The sequence below is a fragment of the Ciconia boyciana genome, chromosome 13 (assembly GCF_034638445.1).
Source record: "Ciconia boyciana chromosome 13, ASM3463844v1, whole genome shotgun sequence".
In the NCBI taxonomy this organism is placed as follows: Eukaryota; Metazoa; Chordata; class Aves; order Ciconiiformes; family Ciconiidae; genus Ciconia; species Ciconia boyciana.
In genome coordinates, this window is record NC_132946.1 from 18510065 (window position 1) to 18531846 (window position 21782).

Here is a 21782-nt window from a genome sequence, read left to right on the forward strand (position 1 = left end):
AGGCTCTCCAAACACCACTGTCTACTGCAGACATGGGGCTGTACAGGTACGCACGTAGAAGTGTGTACAGGCGTGAAGTCAGTTTTTTGAGGTGCTGATGGTGTTTCTTATGCTGCAGTGGGAAAATAATTCCCAGTTCTGTCCAGAACCTCTCCAGTTGCTTTGTGGAAAGAGGGAATCTGGCAGCCAGGCAAGTGTTGCAAGCTAAGGAGGACACAGCCATATCTGTGCATTCACTGGAGACCAAACGGACACCGGAATTACGTTGCTTCCAGAGGGGGCTTCTGTGCTGCTGCCTGTTCTCTCTTGGCTAATCCAGACACCTAGCATCCCAGATCCTTCTTGTTACAGGTCCCCTATAAATTAAGAGCTTTTATTTCCTGGCCTCCTGGACTGTGAACACTCCACAGCCAACTTGAACTTCACTTATGAGCAAATCTGCAAATGCACAAAAATAATGCAAATATGAACATTCCACCTGTGCCACATTGCTGGGTGCTCCTTAACACTGTGTCTCATCCCAGAGGCACTTGTGCCCAAACGTTCAACCCCTTTCAAGGCTGAAGGGTGGAGACATGAACCCTCTAAAAAGGGGTATGCTGAGAGGTGCCACAGTGTGTGTCCCAGTGTCACGTTGGGTCCCTGCTGCTCGCTGGCAGCCCCGCGTGCGGAGGACAAGCAGTGATGGCTGGCTAGCACACACGGTGCTTGCCTGCCACCAGGATCCCAGGTGGGTAGGCAGGTATCTTTTGCAGCCTGGTTCTTCTTAGTTGCTGATTGTCTCCCTCTGTGAGTGATGCGTATATCACTTGACTGCCGGTACCCTCCCTTCTGTGCTCCAGCGCGTAAGCCTCTGTGTGGTACACCAGCTTTGACAGAAAGGGCCAACCCCGCTGCAGGCTTTCACCATTTGTCAGAATAAATTGCTTCTTCCTCCTATTGCGTGGAGGAGATGCTGGTTCATTTGCCCTGAGTCTGAACAGCACCTGAGGCGGCTTCTCCCCCCTTGTTCTTCCTCCCCCCGAGCCTGCAAGGAGAGCAGAGCCTGCTGGCTGCAGCATGGCAACAGGCTCCCAAAACCACAGCTGATGCAGCAACAAATTTTGTGCAGTCTTGCATTCATCTGCTTGACCTGACATAACCTGGGAAGAGGAATAGAGCTGGAGAAGATGCGGATGATCCAGAAGCAGCAAAGGCTGGAGCTATCTGTGAGGTTGGTGGGGTTTACTGCTGTTCGAACCCTCTGCTCTCTGTGCGGGCCCCGGCAGCCCAGCTGACCAAGCAAGCCCTTGGCCCCGCTTCACCCCAGGTCAGTAAAGCGTGGAGGGACGTGGCTCCAGTGCAGCAGGCTGCACCAAGCCTTCATGCGTGTTTTTTCCAGGACCTGGTAGTGAATGTGAGTGCACCTGAAGGTTGCATGTGCAGTCAAGGACTCAGTGGAAAGAGTGAGCGCGTGCGTGCTTGTGCAAACTCCAATACCCAGTTCATCCGGGACATTGCCCTGGGCTTCTGCTCTGTGTGTTGAGATCCTCCTGTGGGATCAGTGTTCTTTGGAGGAGTTGCAGATATGGTTCCTGAAGAAGAAGAGAGGACATTCAGGTTTGCTGCCTTCTGATCTGTCACCAAAGGAGCTGCTCAAGCATGTTGAGGGACAGCAGGGCTTGCTAGTTGGTGGCTCTGGGAGCAACCACCGTCCTTGCCTTTCCCCTCGCTGCCAGATTACATTTGTAGTGTGGCTGTGGTGCTTGATTACCGTGCCCTGATCCGACCATAGGCTGAACTCCAGGGATGTCAGGAGTTGCCAGAGTTCCTTTCTCTTCCTCTGTCCCTTGGCAATCTTTCTTTCTTTCTGCAGATCAGTGCAAAGCTTGTTGGCTGGGTTATTAAGCATGAGCTGCTTTCCTGAGGCACAGAACTAGCTTAGCTTTTCATTAAGGCCTCTTAATCATCCTGAAGAGAGCCTGACAGCCGCTGGCGACGGACCACAGTGCCCTGTTGCCTTCCGTCTCGCCAATGGGTGCGAGGTCCCACTTGCAGTGCCCTGAGCGTGGCTGGAAGCTGCAGGAAGGGTGCTGCATGGTCTGACGTGGGACAGTGCCACTGCAGAGCTTGGCAGCATGGGCTTGGGCCCCAAGAAGTTTTCTTGTTCGCAGGAAGAGCGCCCGGCAGCAGCTCTGCCAGGAGCCGGGATGATGGCCAAGTTAAAGTCCCGGGAGAGGAGGAGGAGGCTGGGTGCTCCGCTTCCCCCCTCCAGCAGGCTGCAGCCCCACTTTCCTTAGTCTCAGACCTCATGGAAACACGAGTCTTTCTCTCTCCATCCATCCCAAATGGTACCGAGCTCTTGATTACTGTTGTTTTTTTCTTAATTGCACCTTGGAGCTATGCCTTGATTTATTTTTTCAGGGAGAATTTAGGGAAAAAGATGGTTGTTTCTCAAGCAAATAGCGGCCTGCCCCATGCAGCTGATTATAGGCAGGGCTGGGAACTGGTGAGACAAAAGGAGAGAGGGGCTCAGCAGGGTCCGCCCACCTCCTTCCCCATGGTTGTGCCTGCATTCCGATAGCTCCTACCACGCCACAACCCCTGCAGGGCCACGCGAGGGGGTAGGCAGCCCTCTCCAGACTTGTGTGGCATCCTCCAACAGCAGTATTTTGCCTTTCAGGCCTCAAAGGAAGCAAATATCTTTGAATTTCCTTTTCATCCTAGGAAAAAGGGATTTAATTTACTCTCTGAAAGTTCAGGGTGGTGTTTTGGAGCTGAGCTGGTGGCGCTGGCTGTGAGAGGTGGAGTTGCTCACAGAGCATCACCTGCAGCTCCTCAATCCTGTCCTGTGCCATGCTCTCCAGACATGAGACGTCCTAAGAGATGTCCTCTAGTCCATTCCCTCCCACATTTCATCTGAAATCCTTAACACTTTGAGCTCTTCTGGCCATCCCTCTGACTCTTCCCGACCCAAGCATCATAGATAATCATTGATATGAAGCTGTCCCCATCCTGTTGTCTCTGGGCAGGCACTGCGCAGGCGGGCAGGCATTCCCATAGCCAATCTGCAGGGGTGGATAGCAGATGTCTCCCCCCGGCTTGGTGAGAAGGGTTGATGGCAGGGCCTGGGTCAGAGACAGCCCAGCAATTCTGCAATGGAGACGGTTAAGAGGCAATAACAGAGGAGGGAGCTCAGAGGAAGACCTCTTGACCATCAGATCTCAGGGAGTGGCACACATCCTTGATGGAGCAAAAAAGGACATCTCTCCTTGGTATGTCAACCTCATTTATGTCTCAGTGATGCACTGAAGAGAGCAAAGTCTTGTCCTTCTTCCTCTCTGGGCAAAAGACATGGCGAAAGGGATGTTCTGCAGCCTCCCTGGATGCCATTTGTTGGCTCCTATTAATGGTTTGAGAGAGGCATTAACGCTACGCTGCTCTTCCCTTGGATCTTCTCTTGGTTCATTGCTGTTACCAACTTTTGTGCCCTTTTTAAAGGGAACAATTTCTGTTGGCCTCTTAAATTAAAACCTGCCATGATTTGAAAGGAATTTGTGTAATAGTAGCAGTAAAGAACATCATCTTCCCAGCTGTTCCTCCCCAGCATCTTGCTTGTCCTCCTAGGTCTGGCATGTTGGCTGTAAATCCTCTCGCTGTTGTTCTTGATCTCCCCTGATTTCTAGACGTCTTGTAGCCTTAGATATCTAGCCTATATCTAGCCTATATCTAAGGCTAGATATCTAGCCTTAGATATCTAGCCTAACTTCAGTGGTGGCTTGGAGGTCTGCGCTCCTGATGGGAGTGGCACCTGTATCATGTGTCCTGCTCACATGTTCAGCGTTAAACTGCTCACCAGTTTGTCCAGATCGGCAGGGAACCCTTGTGACAGCAAGAGGAGAGGCTGCCTCCAGGGTGTGATTTTGCTTCATGTTGCTCGAGATGTGTTTGTCCTCGGGTTCCTGCAGGTACAGGAGGCCATTAGGTGGTCCTGGTATCTCCCACCTTCTTCCTAGCACACCTTGAGCTTTAAAGGACATTGCTCCATGGAGGGGTTGTGCTACAGCTCATCCCAGAGGATTCAGTGTCCTCACTGGTCCCTGCTGGGTGTGTGATGGGATCAATGGTATTCTGTCAGTCCTGATGTTGCCAGGGCTGTGTTTGCTCTGTAATAATCTCTTCTCCTGCCGTGTTCACAGGGCTAGAGTTTTTTGGGCTGAGAGTAGAGACTGAATGCTGCAGCCAGGTCAGCAGGCATCATTCGTCTTCTGCCAGATCTGAACCTGTGTGGCCTTTGACCGTAGCCTGTCTTGCTGCCTGGCAGCTGAACCGCTCTCCCCTCACCTTGAGTCACCTTTTTTCAGTTCATCTGTATTACTGACCGCAGAAGGTGTCTACAAGCATTGACCCTTCACAGGCTCTTGAGAAGTTTTCCGAGCTGCCTCTAGGCAGGAAGGGATTTATGGGCCAGTCAGGGAATGATTAGATATGTTTTTGGAGCCCCTGTCCTTCCTTCAAAGTCTTCCTTCCTAACCAAGGGGATCTCAGAGTTTGAAATTTTTCCTTCTTTTCCACAGAAGCGTTCAGGCTTCTCCACGTGTGAATAATTGCAAGTTGAAGTAAAACCGCAATGCACATTTGTACTAAACCTGTTCTCAACATCAGTGAGCGAGCGGGGCTCCGGGGCATCTGCCGGCGTGTGTACGCAGCCAGCGCCTCACACAGCGAGGAGCACGCCTGGTGCCGGCATTTGAGTCTTGTCCCTGACTGCCAGGGCGTGGGATCAGCCCTCTTCCTTGGTGACTGATGTTGAGGTTTTGTCCTGTCATCTCAGACGTGAGTGGAGAGTCAAAGGTCCAGGAGGTTTGTTTGGTGTTTGTGTGCATTGCCACTGGCTGGATGCTGGCTGGAGATAGCTGTGGGACTTGGGTCGGCAGCTGGTCGTTCTCATGAAAACCTCTCAAGCAAATATAATTCCCAATTCCCTTTTGCTGCTTCCAGAAAAACTTTCCCCTGGTATTGCTTAAAAGATGAGTCTGAAGGGCCAAAAGCTGAGTTAACGGCAGCTCTCATAATCCTTGTGTTTCCACATAATGTTGGCAAGACCCCTGCCCTGTTTGGGTTGTGGATCATGTTGTCTTTCAGTTTTTCAGCATGGAGGCCTCACTTTGGCTGGGTGTGAAAGTCTGGGGTTTTTGAGCCTTTCTGTACAAGCCATCTGGCAAATAGGTAGTAATTTTATTTCGTAGCAGATCTGTAAGATGCATCGTCCTGGTCTGTGGGATTGATTTCAATGGACTCTGCCTCCATTTAGTAGCAGATCTGTAAGATGCATCATCATAAATCATATACAGATCTGTATATGATCATCATTAATCACTAAATCATAATTCATTTATTTAGTAGCAGATCTGTAAGATGCATCATCCTGGTCTGTGGGATTGATTTCAATGGAGTCTTCCTCCATTTCAGGTGCTCATGAATTTTGCTGGACAGCTTTATTTTACATGGGAAACTTTCTTGGACATTGCTCAAACCAGAGATGGAATGTAATAATAAAAAACATGTAAGATAGCTGAACCAATTTTTACCAGGCTTTCTAAAGAACAAATCTACTGTTCTCTAAGTGTGCAAGAAGCTGAAGCTACAGGTATCCAATGTAACTTGGGTCTGTCAGTCCTCTAGAGTTCAGGCCTTTCTGAAATATTTTTTTAACAAAAAAAATTAAATTGTTGAATTCTTGTATTGTGTTTGCTGGAGGACTGTGGGCCTTTTCCCCTTGAAAATGCAGCTTTTGTGGGGGCTGCAGGCACACTGAGATGCTCCCAAATGTTTTAGCAGAACCAGGGTATCTGCAGAGATCCTTTGCAGGTCCTTTCTACACCCAAATTACACCGGTTTCATGCAACTGTGACAAAACCCTATATAACTGATGTACCTGCTTTCTGTATTTGCTCTTAAGTGGGTTCAAATATCCCCTGTATGTGGATTTTAGTCAAAGGCAGTGTAGTGTAGTCAAACTAAGGCGAGATATGGATTGAGGCCATTCAGTTCATTACCGCCTTGAGGCAAATCAATGTATTAAGACATTATCGAACCTGTTTAAGCATATACAATAGTATGGTGCTGGGCTGAGTTAATGACACAAGTTTACCTCACCTAGTATAATACTTAGGTGCAATTGGAGCTTGGTATTGTTTGCTCTTAATTTCCCCAGATACCCAAAAGACATGGGGAATTAGATACAGAAAAGGTAAATAAAATAGTTGAGTCCAGGAATGATGGCAGCAGTAGCTCTGTGCTAAACTGGTTTCTTTGAAGTGAACTGTGATTGCAACTGCAGAAATTTCCCATGCTTGCGTGCAGGGAGGCAAGATGAGGTTATTAATTATAACAACAGCTTGGAATTGATCTTAATGAGAAACAGTGTGGCTTGAGAGGAGCTGAGGCTGTGCTGGGGCTCCAGAGACACCGTGCTGGGGCTCCAGAGACACCTTCCTGGGCTGCTGTTCCGCCAGCTTTCCAGCAGCAAAGCCTGTCCCGTGATGATCTGGTGTGACTGAGTGCCAGTATGGCACATTCCCCATGCCTCCATCCTGAGTTTTGAAGAGGTCACATCGCCATTGGCCATCTCATCTGGGCCCTGTATCCCGATAACCTTGGGTAGGTGCAGGAGGTGCTTCTTTAGGGTGAGACACCTGGTCCCTCATCAAAAGCTTGTGAACCCAGAGCCTGCAAAAGCTCATGACATTTGAGCAAAGCTGGAACTCGGACTTTGCTGGCTTCCTTGAAATACTCAGTCTGCCTCTTCCTTTTGTATCCCCAGGGATTCTTGTTGCCCTGGCAGAGATTTGGGTAACCTGTTCATTAGCAAAGAGCCTTTGAGAATGGTCTTGTCTCAGCTTGCCTGTACTGCACAGCGCTCTGCCAGCCAAACTGGTTTTCTTTTGAAAACTATTATCTTACAACACCGAAGCAATTAAGGTATATTAAAGGCTAATGATGCACGTCCTGTTTTTCTCACAAGGCAAGCTTTCCAGATTCTGATTCTGCTTTGATGATTTTGCATGAAGAGTGATAAAAGTCTCTTGTCTCCAGTCCATCAGTTTAGGATAACGCTGCCTGTATGTCCTTAGCCTTGGAGGAAAGCTAGCATGAGGCATGCTTCTTCCAGACATGTGTCGCTTTGCATTCTTGCAGCGGCATCGGGCCTGCGACTCCAGTGACCATGTATTCAGATGGACAGATCCCTTCAAAGACTCTGCTCCTTCTCTCCTTTTCCTGGGCCAAACCCAGCCAGGGATTTCAGCTGTGAAGAAGACTCTCCAAGTGATGATGGTCTCCTCAACTTACTTCCTTCATCAAAGCCAGACTTTGGTGCATGTCACAGGAGCTTTCAGGGTGCTCCTGTCCCAGCTGTGCCTCTGCTCTCCTCCTGTTTCCCACCCCGCTCTTGATGGGTTCCTTGGGGCCTCTTCCATGGGTGGTGAAGGGTGGAGGAGCATGTTCTCTGTTCCACTTGCATCCTTTCCAAGCAGTTGTACTTGCAGAGTGTTGCCTTGGAAGTCCTTTCTTCCCTGTCCTACAGCAAAATGTCGGTCTCACCCTTAACATCTGTCTTTTTTGAGACAGGCAAGCCTGGGAGGCGATGGCAAAGTAAATGGCAGGGAAAGCTGCAGTTTGAGAGTGTGTTCTGTGGTTTTGTTGGCTGCCAGAAAAATACACTGCTGAATGAATGCTGGGGCCAGTGTTTTGGTTTTTTTTCTCAGACTTCTCATTAGCAGAGTTCAGTTTTCCCCTGAGAACTTCTCATTAAAACTTGCAGCCGCTTTTCTCCCTGGCCCGTGGAGCTGGCAGAGCTATGTCCAGTGTGGGAAAAGTAGAAGCTAAATAGAAACTGTGCAAGAACCCTCTTGAGGTTTGGTGCAATGGGACCAAGAAATTCCCAGGAACTGGAGTGCGTCATCAGCTTGGAAAACTCTTAGTGTCTCTCTGAGCCTCTCGGCACCTTCTGGGGAGGGTTATGTGGTGTTGATGGGTCTTTAATGGCCCCATTCACTGTCAAGTGCTCACCCTGTCACAGCCTCCTGCTGCAGAATTAGACTTTTTTTTTTTTCTTCTCCCTTCTGCTTTCATGAGTGATTTTCATCTGCCACCATTGCTTTATTAAACAGAAAAAATCCAGTTGTCCTGCTTCAATTCATTGCAAGTTATTACCAGTGGAAAATGCTATTTTCTGCATAACCGTAATTGCCCTGCCCCAGTGAATGGTCAGGAGCACTGATACTGTGCTGGGGCTGGGAGGAGGTAACCTCCAGAAAGAAGGGGTGTCCTGGCCAGAGGTGAGTTTGGCATGGAAGTGGAATGGGCTGGTCCCTCAGCTGTTTTTCCTTCCCTTATCTAAGCTTTGTTTCTGGGAACTGGTTGACAGTTTGTCCTGGATTGACTCTAAAGAGTGAGAGCAGATATAAATATATGATAAAGCTCTGGAGCACTCAAAAATTGATATTTCAGGATCAAGAAGTCTTTATTTCATCAACTGCTTCAACAAAAGGAGGAATTTGTGTAGTTGTAGTTGTTGTGGTTCCCTTCCACCAGACAGAAGGAACAAAGAGAACGGTGCAGCCGGGAGCTAGATCAAGGCCCCAGCTCCAGTCCCGGCTGAAGGAGCCACCTGGTATGAGAGGACTAATTAATCTACCACCTCCCTGAGGAGGATGCGAGCCACCAGCCCTATTCTGCAGGGTTGCTCAGACCCATACAGTACCAAATACTTCCCCGGTGCTGTGCAAGAGGAGCAGGAGTGCAACCCAGAAAGGTGTAGTGAGACTGCAGCTTGAACTCCTAAATGTACATCCAGTTTGGGGCTTCCTGGTACAGCAAAGACCTCAGCAAGCTGGAGCAAGTTCAGTGGAGGGGCACTGAATGGTCAGGGTGGATGGAGCACATGGCCTGCAAGGAGAGGATGAGGGAGCTGGGCTTATTCAGGCTGGAGAAGAGAAGGCTTTGGAGGAGGTCTACCAATACCTACAGGGACATCATCCAGAAGACAGAGCTGGGCTCTTCACAGCAGCGTGTGGTGGGAGGACAGGAACCAACAGGCATAGGATGAAACGGGAGAGGATCAGACTGCATTTTTGCCTCAGAAAGAGTCAGTTAGTAGAGTTCACTCTCCCAGAGAGGTTGTGTCTTCTCCATGCTTGGAGGTTTTCAAGACCAGACTGTATAAACCTGAACAACCTGCTGTGATCTCTTAAGAGATGCAGCTTGGAGCAGGAGTTTGGACTGGAGACCCCCCGAGGTCCCTTCTGACCTGACTTGTCCTGGGATCCTCCATGCTTGCTCTTGTGGAAGTGGGGTGCTGCTTTTGCTCACAGGTGGAGAGGTCCAGCAAGGGCCCCTGTTTTGTGGGCACATTTGTGCTGTTGCAGTGGGCCTGCCTGGCACTGCCTCACACGGTTGCTTTGATATCACAGAATATGAGCCTCCAAGAAAGCATGGGTGAGCGTAGGGGAGATTTTCTTTGCTGTCTCTGCCCTTGCTCAGTAGAACTGTGCTGGTGCAAAGTGGGAGAAGAGGGCAAATGGACAGGTCCCTTCTGGTACTTTATTTTTGCCTGCACCTCTCTGAAATTGGGTGAAGGTCACTAGTGCTGAAGCCTGTGTTATTTTCTTGTCTCACTTTGGTGGAGTGGAAGAGGCAGGATTTGGAAATACTTATGCAACCTGCCCTGTTTGTATGATGCTAGCACAGAGCTGGTGACAGTTCTGTAGCCTTCAGGGTTTAGAAGTGTGAATCAGAGACTGTTTTTCTCCTATAGAAATTTGTAAAAAGTGGAAAGTCCCTGTTCGTAGTGTTTCTGTGTTGCTCTGCCAGTATACTGCTGCAGCCTTCCCTTGGTCCAGCCTACCAGCCCTTGCCCAGCTCTGCAAGAGTGAGTCAGCTCAGCCAACAGCATCTCGTTGCCTGGGCTTCATGACGTGCAGGCCATGATCCCAGCCCATGTGCCCTTCTAACAGTTCAACTGCCGGAGCGATGCTGCGTGGTTCCTGACCTCCCTCACCCCCTTCTTGCACAGGCATGGATGTCTCCCGCTCCGGCTGGCTCTGGAGATGTGGTAGGTCTGCGCGGGAGACGGCTCAGCAGTCCTCTCTTAGGTCAGAGCATGCTGTACCGTGGAAAGGAGTTAAATAGAAAACAGCTGGATGGGGAGGAGAGGAATTGATTCACAGCTCACAGACAATCAAGACAGGATTTTGTTTGGGTTTTTTTGTGGTTTTTCTTTTTCTTCCACAAAGTTCTAGTGCTTTTTCTTGTATTTGTCGAACAAGAGGATTTTGCTACAATGCGTTCTGTTTCAGAGAACTTGGGGTTTGTACATTGCTGACTAGAACAATTGATTTTTATTTATTTGTTTATTTACTGCAGGAGAGAACTGAAGCAGTAAGTTTTAAGGCTTTAGCTGTTCTGGAAGAGTTTTATTTAGAGAAACAGGCTGATTCTGTTGCTGTGTGGGATTGACACAAGCTCATATAATCCTGTTGCCGGTGTGGGCTCTGCAGTGGACCCCTGGGATCTCTCACTCCAGTGCCTAGGTCACCTCGAGCCATTCACTCTGGCAGTCCAAGTGCTTCTGTCCAGGGCTGGTTGCCATCTCTTGCCCTGGAGCTCAGCTGCACATCACACAGGCTTGGCCTACCACCAGCTCCCTGCCGGCAGGAAAGACGCAAACTGCAGGGTTTTGGGCACTTCCCGGTCTCACACCCTGCCCTGTTCCTTCCTGTCTTGCCCTGCTCTGGTGAGGCTCCAGAAAAGCCTTTGGTCCCAGATGACACCCGAAGGTGGTGGAGACCCCTGGTTTGTTTGATGGCTGTGTAGGAGCCAGGGCTCCGTAGCAACAGGACACGCAAGCTCAGCAGACTCCTAAACTCATCACTCAGCAGAGCCCTAGGAGGGGGACATCACTATCCCAGGGTGGGTTTGGAAGGTGACCAGCTGGTGCCTTCTTAATCCCTTCCCTGTCTTGTCCTAACAGTCTGCCCTGCTCTGGTTAGAGGAAAGTTCCTGCACGTCAGAGGGAAGCAGAGGGCCGTGATGTCCCTGCAGTGACTCTCCCTTCCCTCCTAGTGGCAGCCTTCCCCCGCCACCTCTGCGCACTCAGAAGCGGTGTCCGGGGGAAACAGCCACACACCCTTCGGGCAGTTCTGCTGCCAGATTCTGCCTGCAAAGGCTGCCTAGGCGTCCCAGCCAGTGTCCCTCTCTGGAGGCTGTCACCTCGGCGGTGGGCTGTCTTTGGCACTCCTAGCTCAGCAAGGCAGAGCGAGCAGTGAGGTTCCCTGGGACCTGATCAGCACGCTGAAGACTGTCTACTTGGTTGAGTACCTTCCATATTCTTTTTAAAGTATTATAATTATACTGTTGTGACTGCCAAGGTAGGTGCAGTCCTGCCAACGTGGTGATGTCTCCTGCCAGCTGATGTGCGCCCTGTCTTGGTTGGGTAGAGCTACTGCGGTGGGAAGCATGGCCATGAGGGGCCAGCCCTGTCCATGCTGCTGGACGTGTGGGGTGGTACGGCTGTTGCCCTTTCCTTGCCGTGTGCACCCAAAAAGAGCCTCTAGCAGATCCCTGCTGCCAGCCCGACGGGCTGCTGAGAGCTTGTGTCATCGTGGTCCCTGTAAAGTGTCCGCTTCCCAAGAAGAAGCCCTTCTGTGGGTGGGTGACTTTGCCAGGTTGCTGCGGAGAGGCTGTTTTTGAGAGGAGCTCCTCTCCTGCACAGGCGCCTGGGAAGGTGGCAGGCAATGTTTATCTCAGTTGCGTTTTCTGGGGCTGGAGAGCATGTGTGTTATCATACAGCAGATGGCCTGGTGAATAGATGGTGGAGACAACTGTATTTCCTCACGCAGGCTCATTGCCTGCCAGGAAAGGAGCCAGCCAGGCTTTGTAGGGAGAAGTACAGAGCTTGGACAGGCTGCGGTTGGGTTTCTCCTGCAGCCAGTTCACTTTTGAGAGGTAGGTGTTGGTGTGGGACAGCGGCTGCTGCTACGATCCACCGTGTGCTGGTATGGGGTGTACTGTATAAGGACGGGTTCCAGCCTTGTGCCCTCTGTGATCTTTGGACCCTTAAATTAAGTCTGGTGCTCCAGGCAGGGGCTTGAATTGCCCATCAGTCCTAGGCAGGAGTCTGGTGGGAGCAGGCTGCAGTCTGGTGTACTGCCAGTCGTCAAGGCTGGGGAACCGGTGGCTTTTGGGGGACAGCCAAAGATGCCTGTCCCACGTCCTCTCCCATTTCTGTGTGTCTCCCAATAGCTTGCAGAGAAAGCTGTGTGGCTGCCGGGCACTGCGGCATGGTGCGACAGCCATGGGGAGAAGCAGGCAGGAAAGTCTCCTGCCAGAGCTTACCACGCTGGTGGTCCTGCCACTGCAAGGGGAGCTACAGGCCTTTGAGGAAAGAGCTGATGGCCTTTCTGGGAGGCTTTTTGGTTTTCCTGAGAGCTGTCAGTGGAGAAAGTCAAGTAGGTGGAAATCCCAGCAGCAGGCAGGGTGGTGTCCCTGGAATGGACAGCGTTGGGAGCCGACTCCTGCAGCGTGGGGGAGAGGAGGGCACCAGGAGGGGGACAGCGTGGCAGGGGAGCGATCGCAGCTCCCCAAGGCCAGTATCAGAGCTTGGGGGAGAGCACGTGCAGCGGCAGGACAGAGCACTGCAGTGTCCTGGCTTCTGCCTCCCTTCTTGCTGCCTGGAGCTTGGATCTCCTGCCTGGCCAAGTACAACGGTGCTGCCTTTCCTGAGCCCGCAGCTCATTGATGGTGGCACATCAAGCAGGTCTGGCGATGCGGCGCGTCCCACTGTCCCCTCGTGTCGTACTTCTGTCTTTTAGGTTATCCTGGTTTTTCCCTTCTCTCTATCAGTATGGGAAGGGATTTCTTTCCATGGTCCTGTGGTTGCATGGCCAGAAGCCTTTGTCTGCTGGGTAGGACTGTGGGTGCAAGAGTGATGTGTGCAGCAGGAAGATTGGTGGGTGGAGGGTCCTGCTCTATGGTAAGCAGCACAGCATCTGCATTTAGGGGTGGATTTTTTGGAGGCAGTGCTCTCCAGCACGGTGTGCAGGGTGTAACAGCATGGGACGCTGCAGGAGGACGGATGTGGATGGTGCAGGTTGCTGACAGCCTTTGCTTGCCTTTTGCTGATGCCTGCGGTTTGATGAACCTCATCCAGTAAGACGAATGGATGTGACAGGATCACGGTGCCCTTCATGGCCCCGTTTCCTTCCCTGTCTCTGCTGGAGCCAGGCACACAGCTCCTTCCCTTTCTCTGTTTGAAGAATGATCTCCCTTTCAGATGACTGTGGGCATGGTGCTGCCACAGGCGAGAGGACTGTACAGTGGCTCACAGCTGTAGGACTTCAGGCAGAAAAATCAATGTTTATATTTCTCTTAGCTGGGAAAGATTCCTTAAATAACTCCAGTAAATAAATACCTTGTAAAGTTCCAACTATGAAGGCATGGTATATGAAACAGAATGAATTTTCAAGCTCTCTCTAGCAATAAAATGGATTTCTTCGGTTCGGGCTTTATTTAGAGAAATGTTTGATTTAAGAAGGGAGTTGAAGGTTGTATCTGATCTCTTTGTGAGGGGGAGCTGCTCTTCTGATGGCTCTGGGGCAAGGTCTGGAAATGTGGTCGGATTGCTGCTGCTGCTGGAGTATTTCCAGGAGAGTTTCTTGTGTACCCAGCCAAAGAGCGGGTCACTCTCCTCCTCCCCAGGGTGGTTCTTGCTGCATCCTCTGTCCCCTCGAGACCCCACTGCTGCAATGCAGTCTGCTCAGCTTCCTTGGGAAGCTGGTTGTGCAGGTGCTGCTGCTTGGGATGCTGGAGGCCAGCCAGGACCCAGTTCCCTCCGTGGACTGCAACCGGCTTTCTCATAGCTTTCTGCGCTTGCCCTCTGTGGCATAAAACATCTTCTTTCCCTTCTTTGTTCCAGCCTGTGTTGTGGTTGAACCTGGTCCTTGAAGGGACGCTAGAGAAGGGAGCCAGTGGTGAGCCCGCTGGGGTGCAGCCCCCGTGATTTAGGCTGCTGGTTCCTTGCTCTGGGATGGCCTGAATTTGCTGTTCCCAGGAAGAGCTGAGGGCGTGGGATGGACTTGGAGGCTTCTCCTGCAGAGTTGGCCCTGCCTGGGGTTTCGGGCAAGCGGGGCAGGGTGGAAGGGGTTGGAAGGGGACCAGCTCAGCTGGAGAGGCACGCAGCTGGCCTGGAGCTTGGGTTCAAGGTTGGGGCTTTAGACTTGGCCACGTTATCTGGGAGCAGGAGCGCACGGAGGGAGGGCTCTGGGCTCGTGTTGCACATTTACCTGAAGGAGAACTGTTTTGTCCTTGTGTGAAGGAGGAGGAAGCAGAAAGCTCTGTTTCAGCCCCACCTTTGCTCGAAACTCCAGGAAATGACCCCGAGCAGGGGACAAAGGGCACCGTGCAGGGCTGGGATTCCTTCTGCTGTTTGCCAGCTTGAGTGCAAGCTTGGCATTGCCTTCCTGAGAGCACCAGGAGGGCCGCGGTGAGGGAGAGCTGCTCCCTGCAGGCCCAGAGGTTGCTGTGGCCTGTGGAGCTGGTGCTGCTGCACTTTGCTTTCTGAACATTGAACTGCCTGGGAAACGTTATTATGACTTTCTGACCTGGAGTGAGGTGGCTGTGGTGTGCGTTGGACCCGTTCCCCCATCAGGGCTTCAGGCAATCCCGGGCAACACTGGCGGCTGAAACCGAGGGCTGGTGCTGACGGCAGGGCTCTGTGGCCTCTCCACTTCCCAGGTAAGGGGGGCAGGAGCTGGAGCTGGGACACGGCGCCCCGCAAAGCCTGCTGATTAGAAATGCCTTGCCTCTGCCAGAGGTTGGGGACAGTCAGGAGCTGCTGCTAGGCTCAGAACCTGCCGGTGAGCTGTCCCGGCGCTGGCTCGCCACGACCCGCCTCGGCTCCAGCGTGGAGCTACCACTCGCAGGCTGGCCGGGCCAGGCTTCTGGCCCTGAAACCTACAACCAGGTAAAAGCACCACTGTACACCACAACCTGCTTTTTTGTGCTCGGTGGTGCCTGGTGTGGGATAACACAGTTATCCCAGTGTGGGTAAGTCGTGTGCCCGTGGTGGCGAGCCAAAAGGAGAGAGAGACAGGAACAGGAAGTGAAACAGAGGTGGGCTGGAGTGACACCGAAGGAGGAAAGAATTGACCCTGGGAACAGCAAGAAGGCAGAGCAGGGTGTCACTTCCTCCAGAGAGTTACAAACAAGCTGCAGACGTGCAAAATTGTTGAGGTTGGGCTCAGAGGCGGTGTGCTTGCTCGCTGGGGCGCATCCCTGCAATGAGAGAGGGGTCAGCAGGGTTGCAAGGCTGTTTCTTGTGCCCTTCCTGAAGTGTTTTGGGTGGAAGCCAGTGCATTGCCATGCACTTGGAGAAATCATTTGTCCGTGCCAGAGGAACAAGTGCCTGGAGAGCCACAACTGGATTGATGGTTGACCCCTTCCTGGAAGCAAGGTCCTGACTATGCCAGCCCAGGAAACGGATGGTACCCCGTTTGGTACTGGGTGGCCTTGGCCTCACGCTGTCTTCTTCTTTCTTCCAGCCACTCCCACTCTCCTGGCTCCATGGCTGCTGTCCGCGAGTGGTCCTGCACCCGCTGCACCTTTCTGAACCCCGTTGGCCAGCGACAGTGCTCCATATGCGAAGCCCCCCGCCAGAAGCCCGACCTCAACCACATCCTGCGTCTCAGCGTGGAGGAACAGAAATGGGCTTGTGCCCGCTGCACCTTCAGGAACTTTCTGGGCAAGGAAACCTGTGAGGTATGTGGCTTCACCCCAGAGCCAGGGCCCAGCGGCTCCCCCTTGCCCGTCATCAATGGCATCTTGCCCAAGCCTGCCGTGCTTGTGGAGCCCAAGGGCACGTCCAAGGAGGAGGCTGCCAAGGCAGAAAGCAGCAGCGAGGACTCAGAGGGGAAGAGCCCTGATGAAGCGGAGCTGGAGAGTGGCTGGGCTTGCCAGCGCTGCACACTGCACAACACACCAGTGGCCAATTCCTGCTCTGCCTGTGGTGGCCCACGCAAGCTCTCCCTGCCCAAGATCCCACCAGAGGCGCTGGTCGTCCCTGAAGTCATCACCCCTGCCGGATTTCACATGGCCCCCTCTACCCCGCAGCCTTTAGTCTCTGCAGAGATCTCTGATGGTGACGCCGTGGCCACTCAGGGCCCAGTGGCTATGGAACAAGAGGCCCAGAAGATACCAGCCTTCAGTCCCTTCTCCCCAGGGCTCCAGAACAACCCTGTGCCCCGAAGCCGCCGGGAGGTGCCCCCCCAGCTGCAGATGCCGGGGCCCGAAGCCTCCCAGCCCGTGGCTCAGAGCACAGCAGGGCAGAAGGGCTCTCCGCAGGGTCAGGCCAGGGCTGCTCCAGGCGCCCGCTTCCAAGAGCTGCTGTCCAACAAGCGGCTGAGCGTGCTGGAGGAGGAGATGGACGTCAGTCCGTCCCACTGGAAGTGCAGCTCCTGCTCCCTGCTTAACTCCGCCGGGGCTGGCAAATGCGAGGCTTGCAGCACCCAGAAAGGCAGTGACACCATCAATCTGGTGGGGGACTCGGTGAGATTCACCCCGTGCAGCCCCTCCAGCCCTGACTTCACCACCTGGTCCTGTTCCAAGTGCACCCTCAAGAACCCCACCCTGGCCCAGAAGTGCAAAGCCTGTGGCTCCTCCAAGCTGCACGGTTTCCAGGAGCACGGGACGCAGGGCGAGCCATCCCCCCGCTGCCCCGACTGCGGGGCTTGTGACAAGGGTGGCTGCTCCTCCTGCGGCGGCAGGGCCCCGTCCGCCCGCAAGGTTGCCCGCCTCTTCCCATCCCAGCTGCCCACTGGTCAGGAGAGGCCAGGCCAGTGGGCTTGTCCTGCTTGCACCTTGCTCAATGAGCTCAAGGCCAAGCACTGTGTGGCCTGCCATACCCCGCAGCAGTACGTGGCGCAGCGCAAGGGCCTCAAGCCCCTGAAGAGACGGGAGAGCATGCACGTGGAGAAGAGGCGGCAGACAGACGAGGGAGAGGCCAAAGCTCTATGGGAAAACATCGTGACCTTCTGCCGGGAGGTGAGTGCTTGCTGAACTAGTCTTGCTCCTGGCTTCACTTGGAGGGGGCCCCCTTCCTGTCTCCCCCGTGGGTCTGGGGCATCGCTTGTCACAGGCAAGCTTCCTTCTGTGTCTTGGGTCCCAGAGAAAATCTTCACCTGCAACAGCTGGGTGCTGGTCGTTAACACTGAAATGTAGTATGTTAAATTGGTGCAAGATAATCTCTAGGGTGAAGGTGACCCATCCAGTTCACTCCTAGTCCAAGGGTGAGGAAGTCTGAGTGTTAACTCTGAAGCCTAGTGATATTTTAAATCAGCGAGAGAGAACATCTGGGTTGAAGGGGAGAATCTTAGTTAGTCAATACAGCTCCTTCCCTGTCCAAGGGTGGGGAAGGCTGAGAAAGAGTGTGTCCAGGTTTGCTGGTGGCACTGCTGTCTGTGGGCGGCAACTGCGACATGTGTGGGTGCAGGAAATCTGGGGATGCAGCAGGCAGAGGCTCACAAGACCGGCAGGGGTGCAGGCAGAGGAACTGCTGCCACTGCCAGCAACTGCAGGTGTTCAAGAACCATGAGCTGGGCCTTGGCGTTCTGGGGTTTGGTGTTTGTGAATGCACAGCTGCAGCTGCGAATGACTCGCCCCTGTTTTGGGAAGGACAGCTGAGGTTTAGCTGTACCCTGGCTCCAGGTGAGGGTCTCAGGAGCGCATGCTAGCACCCTCCCCTCCCACTGTGAAGTATCTGTTGGGTTTCAGCCTCAAACACCGCTCTCTTCGCCCCATTTTTCTCCCTGAGTGGCATAAGATGCTCCTGTGAATGCTGCTCTTTCTCTGCCCTCCTTCTGGGGGAAGCCTCCAGCTCTTCTGGACCAGATGGAAAGGGAGTTGCAGTCCCATTTTGACGTACAGACAAGGCTTTTTCTGCCTGGTCCGAGGAGTGCGTCCATGTCTGTGCCTCTGCTGTGCAGGCTGGGGACCACAGAGATGTTTGGCTCGGGAGGGAAGCTGTTGAGAATGATCCTGTTTTGGGGTTGTGGGTTTTTTTAATTGCTATGTGTCCATCCTAACAGATGTGGGTGTATTTATAGCAGAGAGACCCTGATTCTGCTTATGCCCTTCTTTTAAGCAAGTGAATAGCCTCTTCTGTAGGCAGGAAACATCTGTTACATCCAGTGGAATCAGGCCTGAAGGATGAATTATGAGAGATGGCCAAGCTGAATTAGCAGCTTGCTGCTGCCAAGAAGGGGAGTCTTGGCTCCATCCAGCACAGCTCTCGGTCGGAGCCTTGGCTGAGCCTGTTCAGCTCGCTAAGCCGGCAGTAACGGGCTATTAGATCAGCGTGGGCCATCTCCTGAAAATCCCCCTAAAACGAAATCACTGCTATGTTCTGACACTGTTTATGGTAAGTCAAGGGCTCCTCAGGTCCGAGGGAAGGACTGGCAGCGGTGGTGGGACAGTGCTGCTCATGCTCATGCTCGCTCTGCTCTCGGGGTGCCTGCAGCCTCCCACCAAAGCTCCTGTTTGGGCTGGCATGTAAGGCAGCCTCCAAGCTTCCTTCTGTCCGCGGTGTTTCACAGGCTGTTCAGCCTTCCCCTGGAGGAGAGTGTCAGGCCGGCCAAGTTCTCCTCCGCCTGTTGTCCCCCTGCCCCAAGTCGTATGGAGCAGCCTGCCTCACTGCACTGCTCCCTGCAGGGATTTCTCCTCGTGTTCCTGCTGTGAGCGCTCCCTCCTCCGCTATTCCAGGGGTGCCTTTTCCAACACTTCTCGATGCATGGCCCCCACTTTTAGCCTTACCCTTTCTCTTCTGTCTGGGAGGAGGGCAGAGCTGACCTCTTCCACTAGCTGCCTCTGCACCAGGCATCTGCTTCCCCATCTTGTGCTGTCCCCTCTCTTGCTTATCCCGCTGTCTCACACTTCTCTCCTCTGATTAACCATCCTTCCCCCTTTCCGAATAACAACATGCATCAGCACATTCTGCAGAGCTAGAAAGACAACCCAAGACTCTTGCTGTCTGTGCCACGCTCTGGCACCTCTGCCTGCGGAGCCTTTCTGTGTGCTGGGGGAGGCCCCATCTCTGTTTTCCTTCTTCTCCACCCATCAGACAGTTTGCTACTGACAGCAAGGCCATGTGGGGCAAGGCAGCAGCCTTCCTCAGCCCATGCGGTCCCGGAGAGGTGGCAGCGGGTCACGTCTCTGGCCCAGAATGGCGTGAAGAGGGTTGTTGGCAGAGCAGGGGGAGTGAAGGAGATCCGATGCCCGGATTTATCCCCTTGGAGGAGAAATAAGCAGGGCTGCTCACCTGGCAGCATCTGTGAGCAGGCTCATCACTGCCTGGGCACAAGAGGAGTTACCTGCTCCTCTCCCCACTGCTCTGACGCTGTCCCTGCAGCTCTTGTGCCTCTCTTTCCCTCCATCTCCAGGAGGGATATTGGTAGTGACAACTTCTCTAAAGCATTTAGAAATATGTGAAGGGAGACATCACAGTATAAAGGTAATTAGCTTGTTAGGCAGGCTTTCCTGACTCTGCTGAGGAATTGCACTGCTACGGCTCTTGCACTGCCTCCATCAACAGTGCTGGTAAGGTCTGTGGGCTCGCATTCAGGCTCCTGCAGTCCTGCTGAGTACTGTCCTGGCCCTGGTGACACCCTGGCCATGATACCGGGGAGGCTGAAGGCTTCCTCCACCTCTGCTGCTTGGAAAAGCACCGCAGCGACTCCACAGGAGACAAAGCTTGCGATGCCCACAGGCTCTGACTCACGGACTGCTGCCTTGCTCTGTGTCCGCACTGCCCTGCACAGCGGGTTCCTGGGGAGCCCCTGCTGCACCCCAAGAGGCGAGTGTGCGAGGCTGGGATGTGGCAAGATGAGGTTGCTGGCCGATAAGGCAGAGGCAGCTGCTTGTCAGCTGCATGGAGCAGCTGCTCCCCTTGAGAAAGCCAGCAAGCCTGGGACGTGTCCTTTTTGGCCCACGTTGGTATTTGAACAGTGACATCTATTAGCTGAAAAACACCCTTCTGCAAAAGAGAAGCTGGAAGTGCTAATTGAGGCACCACATAGAAAGCGTGCACATAGGATTGCAACAAAAGAGGAAGGACAACTACTAGTTTGGTGTGCATAAAAGCTAATTTAAATCAGAGCCGGCTTTTGCTGAAAGAATTTAATTTCATTTCATTAACAATAACAAAGAAATCCTGGTTCTTATTTCACCCTGTGTTAAACCGTCTGAAAAAGCCGCCCTTCTCCCCTTGGTGAAGTTCTGTGCTTCCATCCTGCTTCTGTGGCTAATACCTATGGGATTATCTGCCCTTCAGTCCATCCTATTGTATTTAATGCGAGCAGCTATTGCAGGTGGGCTCGGACATGGGATACCCTCACTCTGGAATTGCTTGCCTGTTTGTGGTCGGGCTGAATCCAATTGTGAAAAGTGCGCCTAACATCCTCCACGGCTGTGCCTCGGGGGTGGCACAGGACTGCCAAGCCCAGCGTGCCCCCTCCGGAGCAGGGGCAGCTCAGCCCTTAGCACAGGGCTTGGGTTGAGGAGCGTTTGCTTGCCAGGTGGCTCCTCGCAGGCTCACTGCTTGTGTGCTTTGCCACTTAAAGAGGCAGCCAAGGTCCCCCACGGTCCAGCTTTTAGCACCAGCACAAAGCGCGAGACGGTCCCTGCCCGGGGAGGTTCCTGTGAAACAGAAAAAGGCGGATTTGCGTCGCGGTCTGGAGCTTGGGGGCTGGAGAGGTGAGCCGGCTCGTGGCAGGGCTGAATGCTGGGCCTGATGCACAAAACGCATCTGTGCTGTTGCCAGCAGACTCCCGGCCCCAGACCTGCTCGCCGACACGGCATTGGAAGGGGCTGCCTGGGCCAGGCAGGAGGGCTGGGGGCTCCGCTCTCCTGGGGGTGCAGTGGGAGGCTTTCCAGGCCAGCCCATCCCAGGAGGCCCCGGGGAGCTGCGTGCCGCACAGCTGCACACTGATGCTCTCCTTGCCTTTCGCTCTCGCAGAACAAGGTCAATTTTGTAGATGACAGTTTCCACCCTGGGCCCAAGTCCGTGGGATTCCCGGAAGGCGACAGCGTACAGCAGAGGGTGAAACAGTGGCTGCGACCCCACGAAATCAACTGTAGCATCTTCAAGGACCGAACGGTGAAGTGGTCAGTGTTTCGGACACCCAGGCCCTCGGATATCCTGCAGGGACTGCTGGGAAACTGCTGGTAAGGGGGAGCGAGCCAGGCCGACACCCTCCTACCCCTTCCTCCTTTCCCCCACTTCATCCAGCTCCAGATCAGACCCCTCAGCCCTACTCAAACCCATTTATACCCCCAGGCGTGTACCCCATCCTCTGCCTCACCCCTTACCAAGTGGCTGCAGACCACAGTCCCCTGTGCTGCAGGGCTGGGCAGCTGCCGGCTGCCTGCCCGTGCCCCGCTGAGACCGTCCCGCGTCCCGTCCCGCCGGCAGGTTCCTGAGTGCCCTGGCCGTGCTGGCCGAGCGGCCGGAGCTGGTGGAGAGGGTGATGATCACGAGGACGCTGTGCCCCGAGGGTGCCTACCAAGTGCGGCTGTGCAAGGATGGCACGTGGACCACGGTGCTGGTGGATGACATGCTGCCATGCGACGAGTGCGGATACCTCCTCTTCTCGCAGGTCAGCAGCCCTGAGCGGGGAGAGGGGTGCTGGGAGGGGGTGGGCAGTGCTCCAGGGGCAGCGGGAGGCTTGTCCCCAGCTCTCCCAGGAGAGGAC

General features: G+C 53.6%; 1 protein-coding gene across 12 annotated transcripts in view; it reads left to right on the forward strand.

Annotated features, from left to right (window-relative positions):
* The window catches only part of CAPN15 (calpain 15), a 62196-nt gene that overhangs the window by 31096 nt on the left and 9318 nt on the right, over window positions 1–21782 (forward strand). For 11 of the 12 annotated variants that reach the window (XM_072878297.1, XM_072878302.1, XM_072878301.1 and 8 more), the window contains 3 exons: window positions 15582–17079; window positions 21047–21255; window positions 21503–21686. In XM_072878297.1, the coding sequence (XP_072734398.1) occupies window positions 15582–17079; window positions 21047–21255; window positions 21503–21686 (1891 nt within the window). Of the gene's footprint in view, window positions 1–11886; window positions 11989–15581; window positions 17080–21046; window positions 21256–21502; window positions 21687–21782 lie in introns of those variants that run through there. The other variant, XM_072878308.1, reaches the window with a different exon arrangement.